Here is a 16,719-nt window from a genome sequence, read left to right as displayed (position 1 = left end):
TGAGTGTTGCCTCACCATCCCAAGATGTTTTGGTGATTTAAGGGGTGAAACACTAGCAAAGTATGGTTCCCAGCTGAGGGTCCAGCAGCTGGTATAATGGGCACCAGCAGAGGTGCATCAGGCAGGTATCAACACCAACCTGGCTAACAACTATTAAATACTATGTTTGCATGCACAGTTAATATGAGCTATGGTTACAGATCCCGGGCCATTTAGTTGGACTAGCGCACTGTCTTCATAAAAGAATAAACGCACGGAGGAGGAACTGAATTAATAACAGAAGTCTGTTAAACGCCCCAACACCGTGACCAGTGTGAGAAAACAAAGTCAGTGTACATGTAAGTATAGCCAAATGAACTAAACAGATGTAAACGTTATTTGAATGATTTTTTTTTAATGACACTGCACTTAGACTTGAATTTTATCTGGTCTTATTGGACTGCTATTGAGTCACATTTTTTAAGTGTTCAGCTGTCTGACAAAACAAACAGTTGTATTAAACATGTGCTTTACCCCTTTCACAAAATAAATAAATAAATAAATAAATAAATAAAAAAAATGCAAAGAAGATGGAGCTGTGAGCTCTGGGGTGGAGAACCTAGGCCCACCTGAGGGTGCATTGATCCAGCTTTGAGAGCTTCAGTGTTAATCTAGCATATTTATCCAGTTTAATCAAACACAAAAAATGTTGTTTTTTTTCTACTTATAATGCAAATGTGTTGACAGCATGCAATTTTAAGCTGTCGGCTGATGTTATTAGGATCTGACACAGCATGCATGTAATGGAGTTAAATGTAAATTAACTCAAATCCTATTCAGCAGGTTCTCAACCTCTTACAGCTTCCTAAGTATATATATTTTCTAGACGTTCAATTCAGTGCATAAAACCTCTGTGGATATGGACCGACTTTTCTCATCAAACTCATCTGGATATTTCACATTTCCATTGTTACAAAGAGACAGCAAACAAGAGTTTTACAAGATTTGATTTATTAACTATGATACAGATCACATAAGGCTTTGCTGTATACACCATTCCCATTGAGACAAATTATCATACTCAGCAAATAATGACAGTTGATGTTTATCGTTTTACTTTACAGTACTTCATTTATTTATATTTTTATTTGTTTTTAATCCCCCCCTCTCTCCCTGTTATTTCTTCTTTTTTAATCATCTCTTAAATAGTGAGAGCTTCAGAACCCTCTTCCTTAGTTGGGAAGAAATCATGCATTATACTGGGCTGCTCTCTCAATTCCTCACAAAGAAACAGTTAAAAAATGCTTCATAATTTTTTTTTTAATTTTTAAAATAAAACATAAAAAGAAACCTTTTTCTGTTACCACTGACTAAAGGGCAACGTGTTAGACCCCTATCATACCAATAGACAACCATTTGAATATAGTTTTGCTTGTTTCTGAATTTAACTTAAACATCTGTCTTCATTATTTCAAAAAATAAAAAAAAAGAAAGAAAAAGAAAAAAAAAAAAGCAATGCAGCCACATCTCTGAAACCAAGTCACATTTTTAAATTCAGCTGTTCTCCTATAATGTCACGTTGCTTCCCATGTCTCCCTCACACCCTTTTCTCCAGTCTTTGGCTGCCTCACAGTCACTTCAGTATTAACACATTAATATACACAGGGACCACCACTGGCCAGCGTTCACACACAAGAACCAGTGGTCACCCCTCCTTCCTCCGTCTCCCAAATAATGATCCCATTCACCCGTTTGCTGCCCCCCCCCCATATCTCTCTCACACTCTCTCTGAGGATCATTGTGTGTAATCTGGACGAGCTAACAGGGTTACACAGTGGGGTAATGACAGCAAGGAGAGCTGCATTCCTTCGCTTTACGTTTGTTTGGATCATGCTGGTATCTGGCTGTCTGCCAAGCACAGCCTGGGTCAGGTTAGCTCAGACTCGCACAAACACTCACTTTTAATCCCTTAGTCTCACACACATACACACACACACATATATATATTCTCCAACACACAAGGTAAATGGATTGTGTGGACTGGCAAAAATCTCCTTCAGGGTTCAGCAGTTGGTTGAAATTTTATTTTATTTTTTTTCATATCTCTGACACATCTCTGCACATGTAGAGTTGTTATTCACATGGGGGTGGGGGGGTTACCTGCTCTATGTTAAGAGCCATAAGTTCACATGCACACACTTTTCATCAAGTTCACAAACACAGAGACACGTGCACAAATTCGCTTCGATTGGTGCTTAGAAAATTTTGCGCCAGTTGCATCTTGCTGGTTTCTACGGTAACAGCAAGATGGGCTGAAGAATTTTGTGAAACTCCACTCCAGTCGTGCAGATGGATGAATGGACTGTCTGTTGTCAATGATGTCCCTCCCAGACCCAACTGTCTCTTTTGGACAGGGAGTGACTTGGGGATGTATTGGCAAAACAGTGACAGCGCAAAGGGCTTGGGGAGGGGGGGTATGTAGTTGTTAGACTCTTGCACATTATATTTCGAGTTGACCAAGTCTAACTTTGAAAAATCCATTCCAGAAACATATACACTGTCTCCACTGCTAAGGCCCGTAGCAGTGGTTTCCAATTATTTCCAAGTATAAAATGCCTCCCACCTGCCAAAGCTTTAGCCTTGCTTCCAGCTTTTACTTCTGCTTTCTAATTCTACACTGCGCCTCTGTCTCGAAGTTTTACTGATAAAATATAGTGTCTGAGAAGTGGGAGCTATCAACAAAAGACAGAGAGACAATTTCATTCAGCCAACTGCAAAGTTGCCACATACAAAATGGATTTTCATAATCTCAAGTGAGTTGTACTCTAGTTAAAAAAGCTTTTGTTCTTTTATCTATATTAGCTTACCTTACTTAATTCGAACTGATGTACAATGAAAGTTTATCTTGACAATTGCATCTATAAGAGAATCAGACACTGCATAAACCTCAATAGGAAAGCGGTGCTACGCCCATGCAGTAGTGAAGGTCATACCAATTTTTTCCTCAAGATGTCAGTGGTGTGCTCCCAGAGAAGGAAAGCAGGGTGGACTGACAGTAAAGTGGCTGTCAATTTATGGCATCTCCAATTTAAAATGTGCCTTCAAAGTGCTCAGAAAAGTGCTTTTTGAACAAGGTCCTTACTATGAAAACTGCAGCACCAACTCGTTTATAAAACCAACACAGAGTGAAAAATGCAACATGACAAGTAAAGGTCCAACACTGGAATTATCCCTGCTATCTGTCAAACACGGGGTGGAAATTCAGGTTAAACAAATAGACATGGATACAGGTGCACACAGACAGAGAGGCAGCCAGCATTACACTTTCACACGCATCGACAAAAAGACCTCAAATCATCTCAAAATGATCAATAAAAACACAGTGGGAATGTGGATGTAGAATCAAGATTTAGGCTGATTTAAAAATTCACATTGTAAGATGATTTTCATGTGTGTACAAGGTTGAAGTTCAGGGGACTGGGAGGAGCCTTCCTAGAATGCCAAGGGTGTCACAACGCCCATAATCCTTTGCTCCAATTTGCTGCCCAGCAGATCCAGTCATTCAAGATATTTTTTCTGTGCTTGGCATACTGCCACGACTAAAACTGATTTTGTCTGTGTGTGTGTTAGAGGTTGACAGATAGGAATTTGTGAGTCGCTTGGGACAAAACATCCTGTTGGGTGAGTAGTAACACGTGTTTCTTGCACAAGTCCTCTGTACAGTGGTGAAATAAACAAACATGTTCTGGACTCTTCGTCTGAGCCACAGCCTCCAGGTAGGTGCAGCAGGTGGGGTGGTTCATTAAGCATGTGTACTGGCCATCCATGTTCCCAGCACAGTTTGAAGCAATGAGACTGAGGAGAACGTCTACTAGAGGCTACACTGGCTACTAGATGCATGTGCTCAGTGCATGTGTGTGGCTGAGTGTAAGCTGAACCAATCCCAATGTAACAGAGTTCACCCCCCCAATACTTTACTTATTAATCCCTCCCTGAGTCCCTTTAATGACTACTGGCAACATCTTACTCCTCATTAGTGTTTGTAGATTCACTATAAGGCAAAGAGGGCAGGTCTAGGTCAAGTGAGACTGAGAGACAAAGGGATAGTGTCGGGGAGGGAGGAAGATCATCTTGCCAGTTCAGAGGCTCTTCATCATTCTCCTTCCTGGCCCGAGTGCGTGTCTGTTTTGTTGAAAAGCATCAGAAGCTAAAATGCCCCGTTCTTCTCCCAAACTTGTAGGTTTCTCCCTGTACATACTGCATCTCAATCAATCTCTCTCAACTTCACTTCCTGTCTCCCGATTCTGTTAACTCTTCTTCGAACGTCAACCTGTCTTATTCTGACCTCTTGAATCACCCTGATCTTCGTCATCTGCCTGCTTGTTCTTTTTCTTTCCTCGTTCCCTTGATCCCTGGTTCACAGCGTGTGTTGTTCCGTAGGCGTGTGATGGGGGTGCAGGGAAGGTGGCAGCAGTGCTGGGATGGGGGACTGGGGGGTAGGAGGTGGGGAATGGGATGGGGACTGGTGCTGATGGTGGTGGTGGTGATGGAGAGGAGGACCGTAGTGGGGAATGACGGGAGGGGTCGCAGGGAGCACGTAGGGGGTTGGGGACGGAGTCGGTGATGATGAATGGGCTCCAGCCATGCAAGAGTATGCTGAGGTTCCTCCTCCGATGGGAGTGGCGGTGGGGGAGCCAGGGAGGCCATCGGCAAGGGGCTGATTGTAAAAGAAGAATGCACACTGGTGGATGAAGCTCTCGATGATTGTCTGGTAGGTGCGGGTGGCAGTCAAAGCATCCATGGTGGTGAAGTCTGGTCTCATTAGTGTAGGCCAGAAACAGATGGACAGGTTCTCACTGGTCATCAGGTTCAACTTACTGTTCTGGCTCACTCTGGGAAACAGATACAAGAGAAAACGAACATTATTTTTTATCAAAACTTGATGGAACCCCTAAAATTCTTGTGGTCAGTTGACTATATCCTCATCAACCATGAGTACAAGTGGAAGCTTTCTAACAAAAAGTTGGATATTTGGGCGAAAGTCATGGAGAAGCTGTGACTTAGGCAGCCGTAGGTTTGTATTTATTTGGATTTGTTCATATTTTTAGGGCTCCTCAAAATATACAGCAAGTTTACAAAGCTTCATCTTAGAATGGGTTAGTTTATTAAATCACAACATTATTTCAGTTGTAAAAGTAATGTCTTCCTACTTTTATTTCCTGCTCACTGCAAAGCCTCAGTCCAAGTAACCACAAGAACAACACTGAACAAACAGTTCAATTACGAGTGTTGCTGCCACTTTACAGAACAAAGTTAAAGCAGAGATGTGTGCCCTTTGTGGGGAAAAAAGACCCGGCTTGTCTGGTGCAGTAAAGCCAACTGTTAATGCTTTTAGACGTGCCAGTAAACAAATCAGAAAATTTTGAACCCAAAAATTGAAAACCCATTACCCTTCTTTTTATAAATTACACAACTAAATGTGTATTAGTCTTCGTAATGCAAATACATTATTTTCCATTAATGGTGCAAACATTTTTTAACTAAGTTCAATGTATATATATATCTATTATCTTAAATCATGCCCTCCCTTGTCTGCTCCACCCTTTCTGGTGGCTTTATTACTTTATTAATAGGAAATGTGAGTTACAGCTGCTCAGTTTATGAACTTAGATACAGACAGAGGTGAAGGGCTAAAGGAGACACTGAGCTATTACTAGAGGGAGATAACGTTAAGTCAGTGGAGCTTTTTTAATGTTATCCATTTAAGTGAGCTATTTTTTTCTCAAGTACAATGTGATAGTATAAAAGCTGTAGTTTTTTTAAAAAAAGATTAAAATATGAAACGGACCTGCTGGATCCAACCCTTGCTTCGGATAATCTTTGTACCCCTCATTAAAAGCAGCATAAGATGGCCATGAAGTTGAATTTTTGATGGTTTGTTCTAATTAATAATTGGACATATGAAAACCAAACAAAAATAGGTTGTTACAGCTTTGTGCAACTCAACAAAATTTTATAATTTTTAACTTCCTGGAATTTTCTATGAAAATATGATTAAAAGTAGCAAAGGATTTAGAATAAAAAGCAACATTTTGGTAACATACAGAAACTTTCATATAGAAAATTTCATACTGAAAAATGACCTTTTTGGGGTGTTAAGACACTCAGATTGACAACCACAACAACTTTTGAGATGCAGCGGTCAATCTATCAAACCTAAACAAATGATTATAAATTACATGGCCTACGTGTGTCTTTATGCAAAGAGGCATCAAAAAGCTACAACATTATCACAGGTTGTGACTCAGCCTTCCTGAAACCTTTATTCCTATCAGTAAGCTTGTTTTGGTGACATCACCCGCAGGTCACTTGACTGGGTGACCAGCGGTACAGTCATCACATCTGTCAGAAGCCATTTCTGATGGTCCCTCACTCACTTGTTCAAGTGGCTGATGACATATTTGAAGACCTCGTAATTCTCCCTGGGAAAGCGACGCAGAGCATCCTTCATCGTCTGGAAACGCTGCTCCCTATCACAGATCTCTGAATGGCAGTAGAGAGAGAGACGAGGTTAGATGAGGGAAAAGTGGCTGAAAGAAAAGATGAGAGGAATCTGCAGAAAAGATGTCTGGCCAGTGAGAAGGCAGAAAATCAGTGAGGGAGTGCAAGTAAAAAGAAAGAGTTTTAAAAGTATAAAAGACGCAGTATGCATCAGTATTTATATATTCTGTGCAGGTCACAGTGATTTCATCCTGCAACAGAACAAGTCTTACACAAAGTACACACATACAATGCAAAAGACTAAAAACTATAATTGTAAGAAATTGAAAAAAGCAAACACTGCACAAAGACCACACACATTCCAGAGGAGAACACACCATGCATACACCCATTACAGTCTTTGACAGACTACAGCAAATCACACAGAAACACACACACACGCGCAGGGTGTGTTAAGCCTGATGGCAACAAGGAATGAGTCAGAGAAATTGACGTCACCAGCTAACACAGTCCATCCTGTGTGTATGTGAGCCAGGCAGAGTGCAGTGAGAACAGCAGATGTTCTCCTCCACATCACAAACATGATTTACAAGCAGAGAATCTGCGTTTGTATTCCCACAATGAGGTCAGTGCGGATCAAAAACACATTTGAGGCAGGATAACTTTACACAGCCCCAGTTCCTCCCGCTGCACATCCATCAACAGTGATCAAAACTTAACTTCCTATGGCTTATTTAAAGTAACATCACAGTGACAATATCCGCCAAAATCCTTCCACTAGCTTTTACTGAAAACCCCACTTCTCCGTTCTGCTAACATCAACTAAGCTCTAATTTTGAGAATACCCATCCTTGTTTACAATTTCCTTCAAAATGAAGCCTCCCAGTTCTACTTTCATTTCCCCTCCTTTCTCTATCGTGGCACACACTGCAGGAGCTTTATCAGGTCTCTGTCACGGCTGAGGAGTCTCGCTGGGACTGCTGAAAAACACACACATGCTCAGACACACATATGTAGAGCTCAGTGAGTGACAGCAGTCTCGTGGGCCAGAGGTAAATCTCTCTGGCGCTATGCAAGACTAAGCTATGCTTTAAATCTCCATTCTGACAGATTACAGGATGCAAAGAGAAAAGGAGAGCCTGTGGAGCAGGACCTCCATCCTTTATCTACTATACGGCTATTTTCTCATGGCATCATCCAGACCACAGTGCTCCCTCATCCTTCCATCACCATGTGCAATCATCCCAACATCCTTCTTCCCCAAGCCTTAAATATTCTCTCCTCCACACATTCTCCTCTCCTACCAGCTCCATACCAAGTGGCAAATCCAATTCTCCCCATGAATGGATTTGGATTGCAGCAGTTGTGGTTGTTAGGTTAAAGAAAAGTTACAATGAAGGGAAAAGGAATTTGGGGCGAAATCCAATATACCAATGGATTTAGTGAGGAGTTCCCTGTACATCCTCCATGTCCCCTCAAACTAAAGTCCCAGGACTTACTGAAGGCCTCCACCAGCTCTGTCTGCATGCTGTAGGGCACGAGAGGCTCAGGGAGTTCAGAGAAGAAGGCTTTCATCGCTCCTGCTACCGTGTTGATGGTGAAGTCTTTTTCAACCAGGTCCAGGCTGTGATCTGGAAAAACAAACCACACAGACAGATAAGTACAAAACCCACACAAAGCATATATAAAATCCGTCTATGCTTAAACCACTGACAGGTGAAATGAAGGAAAAACCTGGCACCTAGATGTTATTTCAGAGCACGATTCACGTAACCACGTTCCCTGCCAGATCTAAAAAAACTGCTAAGGAACAGGAGAAGACAAATAGCCATATTGCACCGGAAAAAGCTTGATGCATGAAGGTCCCACCCAATAACCCATAGGATCCAAAGAACCCACTCCCTGACATCACAGAACGACCCCAGCTTTTACGTATCCACACCCTGACACCATGGAGCTGCACCAGGCGTGAACCACGCAACAGGTAGTTTCAGTGCTGTCAGGTGTGTTCCAGTCACAGATGTTTGACTGGCAACTAACTGATAGACAGATATATCACAATGAGATTCTGGAGTCAGTGGTGATCCCATATCCCCAGAATCTGGGCTCTAAAACCCCATCCTCCAGGATGACCATGCTCTCTCCCACAGGATCATCAAAGAGAACCTCCAGAAATAGGGGGCGGAGAGGATAGAATAGCCTCCATGGAAGTCCAGACCTCAACTCAGCTGAACACTTGTAGGATGAGTTTTGATGTGCAACAAGGATGACCAACACAAAACTATGTTGGATGATCAACAATTCCTGTTTGGAAAAGGGATGCCATCCCATAGCAAAATGTGCCCAGACTGGTGACCTGCATGAGTAGGAGGTGGCAAGCTACAGTAGCTGTGTACGGACCTTCCACCCACTGAGGTCTCTAACAGTGTAAATAAAGTGTAAAATCGGCCAATATGTGTTGAGTGTTTCCTTTTTACTGTTGGAGAGAGCAATCATCCAATCCACCAAGCAACTCAAGACAAAAATTAATGCCAACACATTTTTTGGGGCACTAATGACACGTGTGCTCACTCAGGGAAACAAAAAAACAAACATGCTTTTCCTCCCTTTAATTTATTATTTACTTATTTTTCATTTACAAGAAATTAAAAGAAAAAAACACCTCTGTTGATATAAGATAATCATTTAGTTTTATTTCTGAAATAAAAATGAAATGGATGGTAGATAATTATTAGGTAAGTTTGAGTGAGGAGAGCCCAGTGGGTAAAACCAGCAAAGCTCTACTCATAAAGAGTGGAAGCAAAACCTAATTAAAAAACAAAAAAAAGCAATTTTCAGATATTTTTTTATTTTACAAAGGTAAAGGAATTTTCAGGCTTATTGCTTCTGGTGTTAATTCTGTAAAGTTACGACGACCTGCCGTCCTCTGTGTAACTCAAAGACACCTTTGCTGTAGTTTCACCTGAAATTGACTTGTCCCATCGGCCGGAGGCGCTGAGTGATTCAGTGAGGGGTTTCAAGTCTGATTACTGGAGTTGGGCTTAACATCAGCCAGACATGGTCTCTGTCACACACACATATAGTACAGGCTGTCTTGCTCTGCTATCCTCCATAGCAGCAACATGCTTCATTAACCAAACCAATCTGGAGACAATTAGCTGTCCACAGCAGACATACACACATGGAGACACTCTGAGAGCGCTTGTACACTGGAGCAGGTAGACGATTGAGGGGGCACCCCTGCAGTCTAACAGGAAGTGAAGGCCAATTCTCCCAGAAGAATTAATGCTTCCTGGTTAATTAAGTAGAGTCAGGATTCTTATAGATAGAAGCAAACACACACATACTTTTCTTTAAGTGGTGTTTTCTTCAGACTCAGCCTAGAAGTGTTTCAACGGAAGGATGTGCATGTATGTGTAAATATCTTAAGAGGAAAGAAACCTACCTTGGTCAAATTGCCTCTGCAAGGTCTCCATTTCTGCCTTGTTCCCGCTAACCCTGTAGATGCCCTCTGTGCTCAGCCCTGGTGGAAGCAGAAAGAAAGATGCTGTCAGCAAAAAGTAATTATGAAAGCTGGAAAGTCACCTCTAAATAAACATCTGTACACAGCATAATACATCTGTACAGCACATCATACTGATGAAGTTTCACAGGCAAAACAAGTAGAGCTCCTTCAGGCTGTGCTTACAGGTATGGCCTTTCATCCTATCACACCATAAGCACCATTTATTAAACACATAAAGAACTCCTGTAGGCCAGCTAAGAGCTAATAGGTGCGATGTGACTGGAAAAGAGTGCGAGTGTTGCAGCACTATACAGTGACTCCAGAAATGTAGATGCTATATTTGTCATACTTCACTGTAAAAAGAAGTTATAAAGATTTTTTGCCTTTTATTTTAAGAATAGTCAAATCCACATTTAGTAAAAGGGCTGCAGAAAGGGTTAACATAAGTAAAACTTTAAACTGTAAATATGTAAGAGACTGTTTTTCAACAACCGGGGAAGGCAGGTGCAAAATCAATGGCAATGTTTTATTGAACACACTCAGAGGACAAATGTCGCCAAGCTAAGAAGGTTATAGACATCACAGCTTAAACTGACAGAAGAGAGTAAATCAACCAAGACTGAAAAAAGGAATATGAGTCAGCAAATATTCATGCAGGTAACCTGTTGGATTTTTAGGGGGGAATAATTGTATTGTTTTATAAGTGTGAAAGTTGTTAGAATGGCATTCATTTTTCAGAACTTATTTGTTCAAATTCTGACATTTTTATTGAGATTGTAAACAATAGTCCTGCAAGTGATTTAGTAAATACTCTCCTTAGGAACACTAAAACACAAGTAACTAACTTGAAGAGGGACAGTAATAGAAAGGAAAGGCAACCAGCTTATTGCAACTTTGTTTATCAATGTTTTTGTCCAGTTTAAAGAGAGACAGAGTTCCACCTCATATTATCAAATTTCTCTCTTTTATCACACTTTAAGGGCAACTCAGGGAGCCACACAGTAATCCAAAGGGAGTGAGGGTGATAGGGAGTGGCAGAAAAAGAGGACAAGAAAGGGAGAGGCAGGGTGGAAATGAGAGCTCTCAGTCATGGCATAACAGCATCGATCTACTCCTTCTACCAATCAATTATCCACAAAAGCTTTGCCAGCCAGACACCAGGAAAACAGGGATGGGAAGATAGATAGTGGGAGGGAGCAGTTTTGCTGTGGTGGGGCAGGAGGGTGAAAGATAGGGCCAAAAAAGACCCAAGGATGAGAAAGATAATGGGGGAGCGTGATATCGCAGAGGAATGAGAGTCCAACTGATGAAAGAGTAGAATGAAAAAAATAAAGGGATTAAGATAAGGAATGATATATAGAAGAATAAGAGACTACAAAACATATCAGGAAAATAGTATGAGCTCAAAAAACAGTGGGAAGGGCAGAAAAGTCAGAAAATGTCAACAAAAAAATCATTTACAGTGAAAGCTTTGAAAGACGAGTCCACAACACCATCCTCTTCTGTGGTCAAACAAAGCAGAAGAACTTCCTGAGGCTGATTAAAATAAACCCTTTCTTGTGGCAAACTTCTTTTATCTGCCATCCACAACTAATAACTTTGTTATTTCTTATCACCTTTTTTGAAGCCTGTTAGAGCAAATAAACATAAGCTTTATGAATTTTGTTGTTCAAACAGGTATAAATAAAATCAAAAGCTAAAAACACCCATCTTTTGTCATTTCACAGTTCCCAACATCACTCAAGTGGCCAAAAACATGCCCGTGGACCTGCGAACGCAGAGAAAGTGATAAATACTCCTGTGGTTAACGACTGTGTTATCAGCTGCATGTTACTGCTAGACTCAACACCAGCTGATCCCACATCAGCTCAGATCCCTGTGTCTCTCTGGGTTCAGCAGCCCAAAAGCTGATTTCATACTTCACCATGGAGACAGGCAGTAACTGGGTGCTGCCCTTTTAGTCGCTATGGAGGCTCCTAAAGCCAGCAGATATGCCTGCGCATGCTAACACACATTCATCACCTCGGTACCCATGAGCAGAACACCCTGCGACTACCACGCCGAGAGAAAGCCTGAGCTGAGAGGAGATAACAGCAGTCACTACGGATTGATTTTATATGGCTGCTTTTCTGCAAGCCCAGAATGCATGAAAATAACACAAAATACCATTTCCACTCCTATTATACTTAAGGACAAAAGGCGGGGAGCTATGAAGCACAAACAACTGAGGCTGAGAAGCAAGACTTTATAAAAGGAACTATAAAAACTAAATGACGGTATTATATTCAGTGGGATAGCTCTTGATTACTTACAAAAATAAGCAACAAAAAGTATGAGCATTAAAATTCATTATGGGTTGCTGTAAATATGAATTAAAATATGTAATTTGAGAATTATTTGACATGCATACAGGTGGAAATGGAGTCAGGCATGTTTTTTTTTTTTAATGTAAAGGGAAAAGAGAAGGATGTAGGTCCAAGTAGCAGACTCGAGTCAACTTGACTACATCACAGCTCCTCACATGTAAGACATTCTGTCTTACATGTGTTAGCTCTGTATGTTAACAAAATAAACTACACATATACTGAAAGTGTGTGGGGCCGCACTCTCGATACATAATTAAATTTCCCAATATGGTGAAACAAGCTAAACACACATAGAAAACAGCTGAGGTCAAACATCCTTTCAGTTTCCTACCTTGTGATATTGATCGGACAGAGGGAGCTGTAGGACAGAACATTACCTGGCAGCCCCGTGGCTAAAACACATTTTGACACATGCACACTCAGCATGCTGGAGAGAAAGCAATGAAGAGAAAGTGGAGAGATGGAAGGAATAGCTTGAGCAAAATACATACTATGGATTGAGAGAGGTGACAATGGGGTGGGGAGAAAAATAACAATGTGTTAGGAGGGAAATGAAAGAAATCAAATGTGGCAAGTGTGTATACTTGGAGACCGAAAGGAAGAACAGTGGTTGGATCCAGGTAAAGGACACACACAAAAAAAGGAACAAAGAGTCAAGATGAATAATAAAAGGAGTGAATGACAATAATAGGTGGAAAACAGCTCCAGAGGAGCTGCACAACCTTGTATGCAAACACACATCTGGCCAGTTTTTCTCCTTTATCCAGCTCTAACTGCTGTGACTGCTCCAGTTAACATGTGAACAGGGTGGGGTGAAATCTAACGTGATGCCTTGTTATCTAGAGCTTTGCCCCTATGCTCCCACATGGAGGAAGGAGGTGGATGTTTTGTAAGGCCACAGTAATCCACAAACGCAGAGTCTTTAATCAGGACAGAGATTACAGTGGAATGGCATGTCAGTGAGCAAAAAAAAAAAAAAAAAAAAAAAAAACAACAAAAAACCCACACACACACACACACAGCTTGTGTTATGAAAGGAAATGAAAGAGGAATTTTTAGCCACTTGCATGTGTACTGCATGTTTAATAAAGTTTTTAAGTGTCAGGACAGCAACAACCATTAATGGTGAAGAGATATAATTCATAATCCTGACCTAGCTAAGAATAAAACGACACGAGCTAACCCTTCCCACAAGCATCAATGCTCGCCTCTAGTTTAGTGCAACAGCTGGTGGCAGAGCAAGCTGGCAGTCCTGGGGCAGCGGGGCACCAGAACAGCCTGGCAGGAGGTCTGGCACGTTGGCAAAAGGGCAGCGAGGTTAGAGGAGGCTATCTAAGCACATCCATGCTCTCAAAGAGAAAAAGGAGTATGAACAGTTACTCACAACAGACCAATGACCTGTTAGCTAAACATAGTTGGGTCACAGACACAGGATTAATCAAAGAAAAATTGAGATTTTCAGTTAAACACAGCACTAATGTTACAAATATGACTAGATTATCTATCATCTCACTTTATGTGGATAATTTATTAATTTATTTTGCTTTTGTTACTATTCAATTTATGAAAAAAGTAATTTTACATCCATGGTTCATATCCTCGTAAAACCTGCAGCTACAACTATCTATCTAACCTGAACATAAGGAAAGAGAGTGCACATCAGGACATGTGATATAGGGCAGATGACAGTAGGCAACAATCTCACCAAAAAGAAGGATTAAGATAAGGAAAAAATGCAGCACAAAAAAAAGAGTAACAAACTATCGAAAATTGACTGAGACGTGTACAATACATGCAGAGGCAGAATAGACCCAACAATATTTACAAGAATTAATGTATAATAGCATACATAGCCTGTGATGCATCATTTGAAGCCATTAAACATCTGTGCTCAGACAAGTAAAACAGACTCTTACCTGTGGTCTCAATGAAACGGATGCACTTCTCAATGAAGACTGGGATAGGTCTTTCAAGGGTGACCACGGTGACCAGGGGCATGCCAAAGTAGTTGCTTTCAATTGGTTTTGAGATGGAGTGCCTGGGTTTGGGTCGTGGTTTCTGAAAAATAGTGGAAGGGAAATACAGCTTGGTGGGATCAATTGCAAAGACAACTTTATTTGAGACTAACATGCATTGACACCGCTGACACAGGCGTGTCTTTTCATAATGACACTGATGGCATTGTTCCTGAAATAGTTTGAATTAGTTGCATAAAACCACAACCTCATTTAAAGGTTACTCTGTTTCTTTCAGAGAAAAGACAAACATGCGTGCACACACCCATCCCACACATTCTTTTAAATGTTAAACCGATAAGTTATCATGCATTCCTGTCTTCAGACCTGCTTCGTTCATCAGCGATATGCATCAGCTTTCTCATCTTTTTATTCTCACCCTCCTTTTTGCATTCTATGCTTCTCTTTACTGCACTGTAGCTCCTACATCATTAAATCCTCATATTCAATGTTTAATTGCTTTCCAACTCTTTATATTTTCCTGTAAAGAGACCTCTTACACACTCGTGCAATACTCTGCTTGTCTCTGTATAGCTCAAGCATCAGCAGTAATTGTACTGCGCTTTAATGATGTTTAGTGGGAATGTTTTGAAGGCCCCTGAGGCCTGGATCTCTAGTAAGTCTGTCAGCCCCCCCGAGGCACTGCCATGGCAGGGTGGGTGGTGAGGCAGAGAAGCATGGTTGGTTGGACACATAGACTGTGGGTGCAGTGCTGGCCTAACAGACAGACACAGGAAAGGAGCAGAGGAGAGCTCATTAGAGAGAAGCAGTACCGGCGTGCCCTCTGCTCCACATACAAGCCTTACTGCACTAAACTAAACACAGCTTTTCACAGTACATATAGACACACTCATTCACTCAGTGGTTCCCAAACCCAAAACAAACAAAAAACTCTAGAGAAACAGTCAGTGCTACATACTGCCTTAGATTTGCCCTTCCTTCAACCTGTAGGACCCAACACATTCTAACTTACAATTAGGATGGTTTTCATAACAAGTCATATTTACTGTTCTTGTTAACTTCTATAGCAACCTGCATGAGCAGATTCCTAACTTGAATTCCTCTGCTTATCACTCCCAGCTACCTCCTCCTCTACCAACCTGATCTTTCTCAAACATTCCTATTTTCTAGATAAACACATCTAGAGGCTAGCGGACATGCATTTGTTCATGTATCTTGTAAAAAGTGTACTCATGTGTTCACGTGTATAGAAAACACCAATATAAGGTCTTATTTGGATTAAAATATGTAATATTGGACAAAAAAAGGCAAAAAGTTTTGTGTGGCAGCTCATAATTTCAGTCCCATCACAATGACCATGTTACATATCTGTGCCCCATCTCATTTGAGCAGACTGTCGCTGTACCCGCACTCTTCTCTTGCTTACGGTCTTCTCCCCCTGCAGTTTTGCCTTCTGGCCACCCCTTTCTGTTGCTGACTGAGACAGGATATGTTGCCAGCACCATGAAGACAAAACAGGACCTCTTCCACAAAAAAGAAACAAAACACATCCTTAGTAATAACATACAGACACCATGGTGAGCGTTTATATACACTGCACGCTGTAGGAAGCTAAAACCACAAGCCCCCTTTTTTCCGTCTATTTCCATTTTTATTTTCTTTGTTTTGGCCTTTTCCTCGACTGTCTCCATCCCTGTTATTTCTTGCATGAAGACATTGGATGAACTAGGTGACTGAGGAATCTGAGACATTCCTCTTGCTGCCTGAGGAGGTTTTAAAAAAAGCTGCAGGAGAGAGAAGAGAAATGTTTCCGGCCTCTCACTGAGAGAGGGTGATCAGGACAGACACAGTTTGGTAAACGCCTGAGGCAAACACACTCTGAGTCTACTTTCAAATTTTTGTCCCAACTCATTGGGACTTAGAGTTGCAGACAGTAACCCTGGGCCACCATCGAAAGGAAATACAACATCAAGTCAAGCCTTCACCTTTAACACGGCTAAAACTTAAACTTTGCCTTAATGCTGATAAGTCACTAAAACCATTTTTGTACAGAATGGCTCATGCTAGACAAACTGTTAAAATAAATCTCCATGAGCGGAGCAATTAATACCATAAAACTTTATGATTTTGATGTGATTTCAGGTTGCAGCAGATTGGAAATGTACGCTATAAAATAGGTGAAGAAATTTGATCTTTTATTACAACCAAATTAAATCCATAAAACCTGTAACGTGGACATCCTCACTTCAAACCTGCTGTATGCAGTGATTCACATTGCTGGCCTTAATTTTCCTTGGCTTGCAAGTCTGTCAGATCACAGGGGTGGACAAGGCTCAGAACTACTAGGACTTATTGTGCTTGATAAGATGAAGCCTTACCTGACCAGCAAAAT

General features: G+C 41.2%; 1 protein-coding gene across 1 annotated transcript in view; it reads right to left on the bottom strand.

The window, feature by feature from the left end:
* Nucleotides 1-973: 973 nt before the first annotated feature.
* The window catches only part of arhgap35a (Rho GTPase activating protein 35a), a 70,060-nt gene continuing 54,314 nt past the window's right edge, over nucleotides 974-16,719 (bottom strand). The window contains exons 3-7 of the mRNA XM_041994981.1: nucleotides 14,268-14,409; nucleotides 9,926-10,003; nucleotides 7,980-8,111; nucleotides 6,417-6,522; nucleotides 974-4,871 (exon numbers count right to left, since the gene is read on the bottom strand). Coding sequence (XP_041850915.1) covers nucleotides 4,397-4,871; nucleotides 6,417-6,522; nucleotides 7,980-8,111; nucleotides 9,926-10,003; nucleotides 14,268-14,409 — 933 coding nt within the window. The 3' untranslated portion in view covers nucleotides 974-4,396. The remainder of the gene's footprint in view (nucleotides 4,872-6,416; nucleotides 6,523-7,979; nucleotides 8,112-9,925; nucleotides 10,004-14,267; nucleotides 14,410-16,719) is intronic.

The sequence above is a fragment of the Melanotaenia boesemani genome, chromosome 9 (assembly GCF_017639745.1).
Source record: "Melanotaenia boesemani isolate fMelBoe1 chromosome 9, fMelBoe1.pri, whole genome shotgun sequence".
NCBI classification, from domain to species: Eukaryota; Metazoa; Chordata; class Actinopteri; order Atheriniformes; family Melanotaeniidae; genus Melanotaenia; species Melanotaenia boesemani.
The sequence above is the reverse complement of the archived record's forward strand: the minus strand, read 5'-3'. Positions and strand labels throughout refer to the sequence as shown.